General features: G+C 39.8%; 2 protein-coding genes across 9 annotated transcripts in view; one reads left to right on the forward strand and one right to left on the reverse strand.

Moving 5' to 3' along the window:
- pmm2 (phosphomannomutase 2) overlaps window positions 1-13,928 on the forward strand; it is a 29,002-nt gene that overhangs the window by 2,201 nt on the left and 12,873 nt on the right. For 3 of the 6 annotated variants that reach the window (XM_088374603.1, XM_088374602.1, XM_088374604.1), the window contains exons 6-8: window positions 351-426; window positions 490-605; window positions 9,010-9,082. In XM_088374603.1, the coding sequence (XP_088230729.1) occupies window positions 351-426; window positions 490-605; window positions 9,010-9,082 (265 nt within the window). Of the gene's footprint in view, window positions 1-350; window positions 427-489; window positions 606-3,850; window positions 4,780-9,009; window positions 9,083-9,338; window positions 9,948-13,928 lie in introns of those variants that run through there. The other 3 variants (XM_088374607.1, XM_088374606.1, XM_088374605.1) reach the window with 2 other exon arrangements.
- LOC148398628 (phosphatidylinositol-3-phosphate phosphatase MTMR7-like) overlaps window positions 4,191-13,928 on the reverse strand; it is a 44,052-nt gene continuing 34,314 nt past the window's right edge. For 2 of the 3 annotated variants that reach the window (XM_088374599.1, XM_088374598.1), the window contains 4 exons: window positions 10,221-10,421; window positions 9,238-9,372; window positions 7,540-7,666; window positions 4,191-7,221 (listed from right to left, as the gene is read on the reverse strand). In XM_088374599.1, coding sequence (XP_088230725.1) covers window positions 6,865-7,221; window positions 7,540-7,666; window positions 9,238-9,372; window positions 10,221-10,421 — 820 coding nt within the window. In that variant the 3' untranslated portion in view covers window positions 4,191-6,864. Of the gene's footprint in view, window positions 7,222-7,493; window positions 7,667-9,237; window positions 9,373-10,220; window positions 10,422-13,928 lie in introns of all 3 variants that reach the window. The other variant, XM_088374600.1, reaches the window with a different exon arrangement.

Raw genomic sequence — 13,928 nt, forward strand, 5'->3', positions numbered from 1 at the left:
CAGAGACCAGCAACAAGGAGTAATTGCTGTACTATGTACGTGTACTTTGAGTTCGGTATTTGAGTCATTGGACTAATGTGCCTCAGATGGTCACAGTAAAAACGTCCTGCATGAGAAGTAATTTTGTCCAGCCTCTGCTCTTGAGTGGCACAAAGACACCAGCAGTCAGAAATGTTTACCCCCGAAGTGGGCAATGTGACGTCCACGTGCATATCAACATTTTTATGCAGATTTCGGTGTTCAGAAGGGGATAATCATTACTCCTGTATGAAGTGTCTTCAGCGACTTTTGAAGTAATGTCAGTAACAATGTAAGAAGCATAAAACGTGTGTGTTTTCTGGCCCCAACAGAGAGAAAAAATCCGGGAGAAGTTTGTGTCTATTTTAAAGGAGCAGTTTAAAGGAAAAGGGTTGTCTTTTTCAATCGGTGAGTCAGCGCCGTTCAGAAGGTGACGCGTCCTCTCGTGTTTGACACTTGATTTCTCTGCAGGAGGACAGATCAGCTTTGACGTGTTCCCCGACGGTTGGGATAAAAGATATTGCCTGGGGCTCATTGAAAAGGACAACTACTCAACCATTCACTTCTTTGGTGACAAAACGAAACCTGTGAGTATGCTCTGTTTGTATTCTGTCTTGATGTATAGCACAACTTTGGAAATGTAAGACATTTGTATAATTAATATTAATTGTTTCATAATATTTAATATATTGAATATGAATCTTTTAGTTTGTGAGCAAACTGCAGTTCTTGTCCACAAGCTGATTGATCACCATTAAAATGCAGAATTAGTGAAATTGAAAAGGTCTTATACTTCCACTTGCATGTATAAACCTAATCCTGTTGATAGCCAAGTGATCACCTTTTCAAACACAAGGCCTTTACATCCACTTGTTTCCATCTGGGAATTTTGAGCACTATGGGGGTGTGGTTCAGGTGATTGAGTTGGCCAGCTTTCACCTCATAGGTAGTGGGATCAATCCCTAGTCCCAGAGCTATATCCATCTTATTCCTCTGACGTAGAAACAATTATGGGCGTGACTTCCTGTACGAGACTGGAAGGAACGGTCAATAATTGGTTAGAGCAGCTTTTGTTTCCAGCAGCAGTATATTTGAATATTTTTCATTTCCTTTTCGAAACAATTATAGGCCTCTATAGCATTTTAAAATGTCTTGCAAACTTGTTACACTGTTTTCAGTTGCACCAACAACCATAGAGTTCAGAAAGCAATACTGCATGCATCTGTATGTTGTCTGTATGCGTCTGTATGTTGTTGCCAAACACTTTTCTGTTATCCTTCTACCCCGCTACATCAATAGGAAGGATTGTAATGTAGTTTGCAGCTATCATAGAAAGTGGGCTCACACAAACTGTTACCATGGATACGACACAGCTGTTCGTACAGGAAGATGCAAAGCCTCATTAGGTCTAGGAATAAAATGGATATTTTGAACACAACAGTGAATGAGGTCATGGTGTTAGCGCTTTGAGTACCTTGCACAAATATTGTTCGAATGAAGCTCCTCAACATTCAACATACCGTAATTTCCGGACTATAAGTCGCGTTTTTTTTCATACTTTGGGTGGGGGGGCGACTTATACTCAGGAGCGACTTATATATGTTTTTTTTTTCACAAATTTTTACTTGATCATTAAGACATCACTTAAAAGTATAGTTGACCACTTCCCATGTTATTTTTAGTATAGTTGATCACTTAGCATGCTTTTATATCTTTATCTTGAACATATTCAAAACATAAAAAATAGAGAAAACATCAAATAAAGCAATTAACACTTTAAAGCACCATATCCAAGTCCACTGTCTGTTTGCTCCTCTTATATTTATTATTATTATTTATTATTATTTGTTTATTTATCATTTATTCAACACTCTTATTTATTCATTGTTTATGCCTTCTTGGGTTTTTTTGTGTTGCTTGTATGGATATGTGTACTATCTCACCGAGGGATAGTGGGAACGTAATTTCAATTTCTTTCTGTGTCTTGGTATATGAAAAAAAAATCGACAATAAAGCAGAGTTTGTCTTTGATAAAACAACCAAATAAACAAAACAAAAAACTACATCTGAAAAAAAATATATTTTCAGACGAAACTGGATGAGGGCGCTTTAAATTTCACCGTTGGCCGTGACTCATCAACTGGGTGGGCTTAAGAAAAATGGCACCAAAAAGAAAGTCATATTTTGCAAGTTACAAACTTCAAGTTGTAAAATATGCAGCTGAAAACAGTAATCGAGCACCAGAAAGAAAGTTTGGAGAACCGTGATGTACCAATGGATTACTATTTCAAGTGACGTCATGGGCACCGCGCGGCGCGACCCACGTAAGGACGACCGGCGTCATTAGCGGTGATCATTTCTAAGTGACACGGAGGACAAAGAGTTTAAAGGAATTAAGGATTTGGAGTGACATAGAAGGTTTGAAAAACTATTATGGCTTTTACGCACGCCCGGTCCTACTCTACTGAGTCGGGGGCCGGCGCTCGGTCGAGTGGCTGTCCGCGAACGGTGCATGGGGCTCGGACATGGCCATTACGCACGCCCGGTCCTCTGCCATGGAGCTATCGTCTCTGGAAGTCCACGCCGCCACACGCTTGGAAGTTTGTTTTGTGGAATAAAGAGCCGTTTACCAAACCCACGTCTATCCTTGTACTTTGTTAACGCTACAATATAGTTATATAGTAGATCTGTGGAATAAAGACGAGGCTGACGTCAGGGCGCACGCGCGGCGATGTTGACAAAGGACGAGGAATTTGATCGATGGATTTAATGGATTTAAAGTGCACGGATGGTTTGATAATATTATTGCTTATATTATAGTTATTTGAAATATAGTTTATATATCGTTATATGAGCCTGTGGAATATTTTGAAGTGCAAGCGCCCTCAGCCGCGCGCAGCCATTGTTGACAAAGAACGATCGATGGATTTAATGAATTGGAGGGACACCGATGGTTTTATAAACATGTTATTTGTGTAATGGTTGTCCTAAATCACTCTATATGTTACGTCAGGCCCGTTCTCAGCTCCTCAATTGTGTTTGTCACGTTAGCATACCTATCGTTTAGCCTGTTGCTATCGTATCGAATGATCGATGGATTTAATGAATTGGAGTGACACCAATGGTTTTATAAACATGTTATTCATGTAATAGTTGTCCTTAATCACTCTATATGTTACATCAGGCCCGTTCTCAGCTCTTTGTTTGTGTTTGTCACGTTAGCATACCTATCGTTTAGCCTGTTGTTGCTATCGTTTAGCCTGTTGTTGCTCGTTCATGACTGTTTTTGGTGTGGGATTTTGTCGAATAAATTGCCCCCCAAAATGCGACTTATACTCCGGAGCGACTTATATATGTTTTTTTTCACTTTTTGGGGCATTTTATGGCTGGTGCGACTTATACTCCGGAGCGACTTATAGTCCGGAAAATACAGTACTGTAGTTTCTTTGCAACACAATGCTGCAATGTTGGTGCCAAACTGGCTGGCCCAAAAAACTATTACTTAATAGGTGAGGTTTTCAGAAATTAATTGAAGATAGAATGAATAGGCGAATTCACTCCAAAGGGTGGCCTTGGACCTTATGTTGGAGATTTCTTCTGAATTGGAACAAGTTACACACAAGTCACAAAGTGTAACACAACCTCCCCAAAGCAATGCGTTTGGGACTTTTGTGTTAATAGTATCAGGAAAACCAACGTTACTTTCTATTTAATGTGTGTGTGCAGAAGTTTGTGGAAGCAGGGTTTGAAGAAAATATGGTTTTAACAATTCATTTTTATGTGCGTGCGCGCGCGCGCGTTTGTCTGTGTGTATTTCTTTGTTTTGCTTTAGGGAGGAAATGACTACGAGATCTACTGTGACCCTCGCACCACTGGTCATGAGGTCACCTGTCCAGATGAAACACAAAAACTTTGCCAGCAGCTTTTCTTTTCATGAGAGTAGTACATCTACTGCATGTTAAGGATGGAAAAAAGACTTAAGAAGTTGCAAAGGTTGTGAAGGCTCTAACTTTGTGCGTTGTTGATGGATCATTTGAATGGTGATGACTTGAAATCTGATGAGGAAAGTATCCAAGCATTTGAAATTGTGACTGTCATCGCCAACATTTGGTGATAATTCATGATTTACAGTTAGCCTTTTGGGAATAAATGATGAATAATGTGCAACCTAATAAGGAATTTTCATCATTGTTTTATTAACACCATCACTGCTCAAGGAAAGTACAATCTCAGCATAACTGGCCATATTCATTGTGGAATCGAATCACCACTTTCCATCCTTTAGCTAATGACTCAATCATGTCTGCGTAAACAAAGTGGGTTGAAGGATTTTTCAGTTGCAAGTTCCAGAACAAAAAGACACAATGAGTAACCTGTACTGAGTGCCTCAAAGAGAGTAAAGAAAAGTAAGATGCCATCCCAGGAGTCCCAATCTGTATATGGGACCAGTACCAACTCTCGCACAAGATCTTATAATTAAAAATGATCATTTCACTGGTTTCTTTTATATCAAACAAATTGTTTTGTTTGATATAAAAGAAACCAGTGAAGTGATTAAAAAAAGGAAAAACAAGATGAACTTAGTACAATAATTAAAAATGATGTCTAAACAAAAGGTCAAAGTTGTGGAAGCCAACAAAGAAATTACAGCTGCTTGTGCAATGCATTCCATACTGTAATTGCGTACTTATAACTCTCATTTGCTGTATTTTGTGGTACATGAGATTAACAGTTGTAATGAAATAAATCTGATGACACTGACCCTCACAATCATTATTTTTCTCTAATGTGTCTAAAGAGGCAATTTTGCCTACCTATGGTGGAGTTTGACACTGAACCTATTTTTACTGATTCATTCTGTGTTACTGATGTAGTTTTTAATCAGCAATTCGGTCATTTTCTTTGGGTATGAAGCAGCTACAGTCTGAACTGTTTGCAGCCAATTCCAGGCAGAGCACATATAGCCAGTCAGAACTGTTTTCAGCCAGTTCCTGGCAGAGCACATATAGCCTGTCACACCCATTTTCTTACCAATTTTGCTTTCAATTAACCTTACATGAAAAGTTTAATACCTTAAATTATGGAAAAAAAATTAATGTGTCTGGTCAAGTCAAATTACACTTGTATAGTAGTAGCAGTCGTAGTGTTTAGCCTTAAACAGTCCAATAAGTTAACAGTCCAATAAGTTAGCCTACCAATGTGCACCACGCGTTATACAAGTGATCTCAAACCATAGGCCACCTTAGGCTGGGTTTCACAAATAAAAGAAACTTTGAGCAATTACAATTTATCCATTAGCCAAGGCTGATAAATATTTTATTTTGAAGTGTCCGGATCCTCTCCTTTACATCTGTCGTTTATTTAGAGTTTATTTTTAGAAAAAACATTAATATATCACAATATATATAAAAATATTGTGTAGCAATTGCCTTTGTTGTTGCAAATTGTATCATTCCAAAAAAGTGTATATCACGCAAGTATAATCTTTCACATTTGTGTTCAAGATAGTATGTCAGACCAGGAGTATTGCCACCTGAAAAAGTGTTTTATTGATTTAGCATTAATGCAGAAAAGTTATACACACCTCAGGCAACAGTGTAATAGTGGTGTATAAAGAAAATTGGATTTGCACTATTTCTGTCTTTACACAATTTGAATTTATTTTGCTGTAATATATCACCCCCCACCCCCCTAGTAAATGTGTTGACAATATTCTGAAATATTTTATATTAGGCTCAACTGTGTGGCCCGTATATATTGCCTCTTTTGGTTCTATTCCCCAGTCCAGATTTCTGCTTGAAAGTTGGTCCTCTTTATACCACCAGCTTTGTAATGCTACTGAGCATTTGTTAGGGGTTGTGCGTAATGCTTTTCATACAGCCTAACCACCCACAGTAAAGCAACTTGCTCACCTTGAGCCAAACAATAGGTGCCCCTCATTAGTCAAAAAACAACATAAAACAGAGTCAAGTCTTAGAATGCTCAACTTGGCGTATATTAACCAGGTTGACAGGTGCAGCTCTAAATTCAAGAATGGGGACACAGACGACAGAAGACAGTATAGTTTAAATAATGAACAGTGATGCACTCAACTGCTAAATCACATTACAATTTGAGCACGCAAACATTAATACATTATATTGCACAAAATGACAGAGGGAAAGAAGTTATGATCAGCTGTTGATACAAAGAATGTTCACATTTAGTTATTTTTCAAGACCTTCCTTTATAAGTCCATCCATCCCTTCTAATTCACTGACAAAGTGATTCCTAGGGGTTCTATAATACAGTTAAAATAGCAGTTTAAAACCAAACCGTTCCACATTGGCTTTTCAATGTTAATACTACATGACAAACGTTTGACACAAATTTCTCTTTCTGAGTTGCTTAGATGAAGAGTACCATAACCATTATTTCTCTTGAACCAAGATTTTTCTTGAAGCAACTCTTATTTCCCAAAACAGATAGCCATTACATCTTATGACCGACATGATTACAGAACCAACAGTTTCTTTGTCAAAAAGCCAAATTGAATGAACTTGTTAATGCAGCAGCCACTTCATAACCGTAATGTAAATAAACTCTCGTTAGGTTTGTATTGAGCAATATTCCAATTAGCTTGCATGAAATGCATAACGACCCCATTGTACAAGTGCATTTCCTTAAAGTAAAAATACAGCAAATGAGCGCTCAGATTTTGTTTATATTTAAAAAAAAAAAAAAAAAAAAAGAGGCTTTCTCATCTTAAATACTGTATGACAAAAAACATCTGTGAAGAACAACAATAAGCATTTAAAATAAAACAATGCTAACAGACTTAGACTCCAGTTATTTGTTAATTATAAGTTAGGCTGTAGTGAAGGCTACCTTGTCCGTCTCAGGGTCCTTGCCCTCCTCCCCACCACTGGACGATCGACTGCTGAGGTCGGCCACGCCTGATTCCAGGTCGCTGGAGATGTCGTCCGCGTTGAGATGTTTGACCAGGATGGACTGGCCTAGGGGCAGGGTGAGAGTGGGGGTTTTCACCTTGGCGTTTTGATCGGCTGGTCCAAAGGTCTCGTGGTCCTGTGCGGGGCTGGTGATTGGGATTGTGTATGTGGTGGGTGGGTCCGGCCCACAGTGTCTCTTTTGAATGTGCCGAGTCCTCCTTTTAACCACTACTTTCTCCCAGGTTGTTGGCTTCTCTGTTAGCACAGATATCCTCTGCATAAAAAAGGAAAAGTAAGAAGTCCTCTTTATTTACTCATCATAGATTCCTCAGGGAAATCACTAGGACATTTTTTTAAGACAGTTTTTTGAAACAAAGATGGGAAATGTGTGAAACTCTGTGAGTGCATTGACTGATTGAGCTGTTATGTATCAAAGTGCCAATGTTGTTGTGAAGGTTTATATTTAGCTAAACAATGCCAAGGAAGGAAGGAAGGTTGGGGAAGAAGGTTTGTAGTGGTGTCATGATTGTTCTGTGTGTCGTATGCCTTGTCTGGAGCCCGGGTGGTGATGAACGTTTCCTCCTCGTGCTACCTCCTGGTGATTGGTCAATTCCTCCTCCAGCTGCAGGGACTCCTCCCTCATAGCAGACAGGAAGTCTGCAGGTGATTGGCAAGGAGGCGTTGACCGCTCCGTATGGTTGTAAAGTCCCTTCCACATTCTTAAATAGGGGGGAAAAAAGAGTACACACAGAAAGTAAGATGTCAGCAGGAGCTCATCTTTCAGGAATTGGGCTTCAGAGACACAGGGCAGAAGTACGAGTCCTGCTGTCGACCAAAATGTAAAGATTTAAACTAGTGGAAGTGATGCTGATTTTTCTGATTGCAGGCTAATGCAAAGTTGCCATTAAGCAAGGCACACTCTGACATCTCCCCTTGCATAAACACATTTTTGACTTGGTTCTCTGTGGCATGCAACACAAAATGCACCAGGGTGTAAATGAAAATTGGGGAAATCAAGTAAAAAAAAAAAACCTCTTTACAATGTTATGTGCACCACCCACTGGTATTTTGATTACTAATAGTGCATTTATGGAATATGAATTAAGACGCAATATCAACCCATTTTAATCCACCTTAGGGGGGCAGTCATTTTGCCACTTGCTGTCCACTGGAAATGACATCCCAATTGTTCAGGCTGAGCTGAACAGCTGCTTCAGTGCTAGAGATCTGCGCACACACAATCGGTTGGGTGTACTGTCTGGTCCTGTATTCCCAGCAATCAGTTTAATTTCTTTTTTGTTGACTTGATTTAAGGCTTGGCACACACTGACGTATTCTACTTCTAAATCCTAATTGACGTCATGTGGGTGCCACTCTGTTCATACTGAGATATGACAGGTGCCTCAACAGACACACGAGAGAGAAGTCGGCGACAATGTCAACGAAGAAGATGAAGGCAACAAAAACAAAACAGGCTGTAAGAGGAAGCCTGCTCTGCCCCCTCTAGCAGTGGCCGACTACAACACAACATTGCATTTAAGTTTTTTTATTTTTATCCTAAAATGGCCTAACTCTAATGTCGTGGTGCATTCCAGCCAAATACTGGTGGGCTGTGACTAGACTCTCGTTGTTACTGTTATTGTGCAAAACAAAGGTTGGTGGCTATGGTGCTCATCTTGCTACTGCTGCTGCTTCTATGATAGCTTCTTCTTTGCGTCTCGCTTCTATTACACAGATGAAGAAGAAGCACTGCCCTGCGAAAGTAGTCGCAGCAACTAACTTTCGCTTTGAACAATAACATCAACAAGGCGTGCATTATACCGGATTGCACTTTTAGCTAAAGACGCTGGATTTCAGTTAAGGTAGCCTATTTTAAAACAAATGTTAACAAAAACATCAGGGGGAATAAAACGATTATTTGTCGACGTTTCATCATCCCGGAACTGTGATCGGTGACTGAGCGCTCCCCTCTGCCCGAACGCAACTGTTTACTATCTGGCTTATACGGCTCGACTGATTGACTCAATGGTGCATCTGAATAATGTTCTGTGTTTCCCAACAGAATGTGCCAGTGCACACCGTAGCAGCGGCTCTTCCTAACAGGGACAGACAGGCTGCGTCAGAACACAGTGCAGGTATGAATGGGCGAATGTGAGACTTTGTAAAGTGCTTTGAACACCATGTTGTCGATATAAGCACTGTATAAGTGCACTCCATTTGCTGCGAAAGTTGTACCCCGATATAGCGAAGGAACACCATAGTACCGAATGTCTATGCTGCGATTACTTACTTAAAACAGTAGGGAGTGGTGTTAGGTCTCAGGACACCCTGACATTGACTCAGTTCAGCCTTGTACAGTGGATTGGTAAAGTCTGCTCTGTCCTTCCACAGCTGGGGCCACACCGAATGACTCCGTTCATGAAGCCTGATACATAAGCACATACGCACAACATCAGCAGTTATTCGCATGAACCCAAATGTACCCTTGGGCTATTACATAATTGATGCAGTACATGGTATTACTACAGCAAAACAAAAAATGCCTTCTACAAAACATTATTACCACTGACAACTACCTCCACATATTTAGAAGATCAATGGAAAACTGTAGGATAGTGATGATTGTAGAACAACTGATTTGAGATCAGACTTTGGATCTCATGTGTGTTAGACAGAATAATAATCGCTGAAGATGCAAAGAAATCCCCTCAAAGCTTAGAGCTCAATCACAAATTAACTCGTGTCCAGGCATTTAGAGCCACGTGGAACTAAGTTCAGCAAGCGGCAATAAAAGTTTTATTGGCTTGTTATTGTTATGTTGTTATGGATGACCCTGCCCCACATTATCAGTCAAGCAATAATGTTTTGTGTCTTTGCTATGACATTTGCAGAGGACGAATAGGACTCAGATGTTCAAAACTGTAACAAGCACTTTTGAGGTCTTTACTGATGGTTAAAAGATAAATCCTATGATTAAATTACTTGCATGATTGAACAAAACATAGCTTTTTAGTTCAGTATTTAGTTTTCGTGTACACATCATTACACATCGTGTACACATTCGTGTACTTGTGCTTGGACTACATTTAAAGGACATGGAATACTTTCCATACTAATCATAATGAACAGTAATATTCTTAATGGTATTTCTTGATTCTCTCTTGCGTGCAAACTTAAGTTGAGAGCCTTTCTTCAGCACCTGAAACTACAGTCTTGTACCTGAAAAGCTTTTTGACCGCGCTGGTGCATTAGATTCATTCATTTCATTTATACCTCATATCCTTGCGTTCCTTTTGACAGTTGCCCAGGAATGTCCCATAATGGCAGGAGTAGACGTGTGTGTGTATCGCAATAAGGAAGCACTCGTTGAACTCAAAGGCACATGGAAACTGTTCAGACAGCTGCCACACACATTCCAAGAACTGATCAATAACCGGGGACACTTCTTTAGGATCGCCATCCAAGTGGGCATACCTGAAGAAATAAATAGAAATATTTTCTTAATCAGCATCCATCCATGACTTTTCTACGCATTTTTTTATCCTGTTCATGATAACATTTGAAGAAGTCGAAGAGAAGACAATACACAAACAACAACTAAAAGCAAATACAGATTTATCAGCATCATTTTAGTCAAAACAACACAAAAATGTTTTGCTATTTTGATTTTGGCAAGGTCAGAACAGTGCTTTCAAAATCTATCTCACAGTTCTCAAATCTGGGTTTCAAGTCTCCGCTTTTGTCTTCTCTGGGTACTGCAGTTCCTTCCGCATTTTAAAAACATGCATGTTTGGTTTACTGAAGACTGTAAATTGTTCATAAGTTCATATTTGAGTGAACGCTTGTTTGATTGTGCTCTGTGATTGGCTGATGGGCTCCCACATGACCAAAATGAGTACATGTGGTAGAAAACAGATGCATGAATTTAGATACGCTGGTTTGTAGTAAAGAGAATATTATATTTGTCAGCGAACCATACAGTTAATGTTTTTGGTCAGGTTTTTAGCCAGTTTGAGGACAAGCGATTTAAACATTGGATGCATGGATAATGTTGAGCAAAGCGACCTCAACATTGGCACCAATGTGATAGATCTGTATTAAAAAAAATTGTCAGTGCTACAATTCCCCCCTAAAAAAAAAATCAGAAGAGATTTAACTGTATTTTGGAACGGAAGTACAGTACACTTACTGATGCCCACCTTTTGGGCAGAGTCTGCTTCATTTGACACATCAGTGCATCATGGAAAGAAGAGATCACAATTTCCCCCATTGGAAATCATTGTACAAACAATGGAATTAAATGAACACTTTTTCACACTGCCTTAATTTCTGCATTTTATTTCCATCCACATACTCCCTGCAATGTGCTCACGCTACTCGTCATTGCTTCTTGGTGCCGTTATTGAGGTTTCTGACTGGTCTGAGTGGTCCTTGAACACACCTCGAGTCTACTGCAGAATACAATTGACAAGAAAATAAAAAAAAGAAACCAAGTGTTAGGGTTTTCCAGGTTATCTTTATCATAGGATTATGTTGGAATGTAGACTATAATGATTAACCAATCTTGTCTTGCTCTCACAACGCAGTAAAATAAAGTGGTTGCATTCTCTGCTTGATTGACCAGCTGCAGAGGAAGCAATCAAAGTTGTTCTGTTTCCCACAACATCGTAAAACACCCCCTGCTCTGATCTTACCAGAGGCCGGGGGTTCACCAAACCTGTCAACTCTCAACCCCCACTCTGTTTCTCCTAATAAATATGCCCTTGCAGGAAGGAGACTTTCAGACTTCATTCCTTGAACGAGTGAACTCTCCACCTGCAGGTGTCTAAAAGGACTTGCTTGTCTCCCGTGTGGTTCTTGCAAAATATTGTTTGAGTGAGCAAATCTCTAACATTTTGGTGCTGAAACCCGGGATCCCTCATACCCGCTATCTGGCTGACGAAGGAGGACGTGCTGCATTGTCGACAAGCCAGCGTCCATTAGGAGGACCTGGAGAAGAAAGTCCTGGGAAGAGAATTCTTCGCTGGGCCAGCATCTTAGGTCTGCCTTCGTCTGACAGAGGTGGATTGACGGGACCCGGCAGTGCAACGAACCAGGGGACAAGTAAGTTAAAGGCCTGAAGTTGTGTGCACGAGAGATACGGCTTTGGTTTATCCGAGCTATGAGATACGGCTTTGGTTTGTCCGAGCTATGAGATACGGCTTTGGTTTGTCCGAGCTATGAGATACGGCTTTGGTTTATCCGAGCTATGAGATACGGCTTTGGTTTGTCCGAGCTATGAGATACGGCTTTGGTTTGTCCGAGCTATGAGATACGGCTTTGGTTTGTCCGAGCTATGAGATACGGCTTTGGTTTGTCCGAGCTATGAGATACGGCTTTGGTTTGTCCGAGCTATGAGGCCTAAAAAAAAAAAAAAAAAAAGCGCTGGAGTTTGTGTGATTGAGAGTGTGACTGGTAGGATAAATTGACTAAATAGCAGTTCTAGCATTGATCCACGGCAATAATACAGGCTAGTAATTTGTTGAAAGGTCAATTTAAACCTGCATTGAGGATCCTCAAAGAAATAAATAAGTAATAATCATAATAATAATAATAATATTTTTGAGACAAAGAAATTATATAACCTAAAGCTACTAGAATTAAGATGGGAAATAAAAACGGTAAATCTCTACCTCTTGACGGAGATGAGAAGTACATGGCGAGTAGATTTCTTAATTGTATGCAATATATGCCGAAGTGGAAGAAAAAGTATGGAGTAGAAGGGAAGTTGAGAGATGAAGTGTGGAAGATAGTAGTTGATGTTTTAGAAGAAAGAAAAATGGACTGAAAAAGAAAAGAAAAGAGAGAAAATTGGATTGTGCTAAAATGTGGTTAAAAGCTTCACAAGAGAAAAGAGAACAAATCCAAAAGACAAAAGATGGAAAGTTGAAAAGTGATGAAGCCGCCATTCAATTGAGATTTGAAAAAGAATTCTGGGTACATAGTGGCATCCCATTCAATGATGCAGATGAGAGTGCTTATCAGCAACATCTTAAAATTGCGCTCCTCACTGGTTTCCCCCCTGACTTGGGCAGTTGGGTGAGGAAACACTTGGTGGAAGCGGACACTGCTTGGTTTACAAAAAACATGCAGTGGCCCAGAGACGCTGACAAAGGGATTGAGAAAGGCAAAAGTTCTGATGTATTTCATCTAGATGATGATAATGATCTAAATGAAGATACAACGATCTTCTTCCAAAGTTCCCAAAGGGGCAGAGGAAGAGTTAGATACCAACAAGGTCGCAAGCCACCATTCAAATCAAAACCCCCATCAGATTCAGACAACTGTTGGAACTGTGGGAGACGAGGACACTTTGCACGAGAGTGTCGTTTTGCAAAACAATACCAATCAAAGGGTGGAGGAAGGAGCAGAGGAAAAGCCAAATTTTTAGCATGACAAGCTTCCGCCTCTTTGACCGCTTATGCTCATACAGAGAAAGATAGAATAGATGGCCATATGACAGCAAAACATGTCATTGTCAGATTATTAGAATTTTTTTTAGATTATTAGAAGTCCTGTCCATCCAAGAAGTATGACAATGCTGTTTGTATGCCCAAATTACAAATGACTAGAGAACAAATTGTGTTACACTAAAGTTAAAATATGCAAATCAAGTGGTAAAGAAATACGACTTGCTTCTAGAAGATATATAAATAAAATTAGAATGTGCTGTCCTCGTGTGCATGGGAGGGACCAGCTCATGATCGACCACAGGAAATGGCCAGCCTGTGACGAATCATTGTTGCTGAGACCTACCTTCCGCACGCGAGAGCTGTGCATGTGTGTGCGTATGTGTTAACGTTAAAGTTAAAGTCCCAAATTGATGAAGATTGGCTAAAATTTTAGTATAAAGAAATTTGCTAGACTGTTGTGTATTCAATTTACACCGCAGAACAGAAACAATTTGACAGAAAAAAATGAGAGGAAAAGAGAGAAGTCTGT

This window comes from Syngnathus floridae, chromosome 4 (genome assembly GCF_059516105.1).
Source record: "Syngnathus floridae isolate MCC-2025c chromosome 4, RoL_Sflo_1.0, whole genome shotgun sequence".
NCBI classification, from domain to species: domain Eukaryota; kingdom Metazoa; phylum Chordata; class Actinopteri; order Syngnathiformes; family Syngnathidae; genus Syngnathus; species Syngnathus floridae.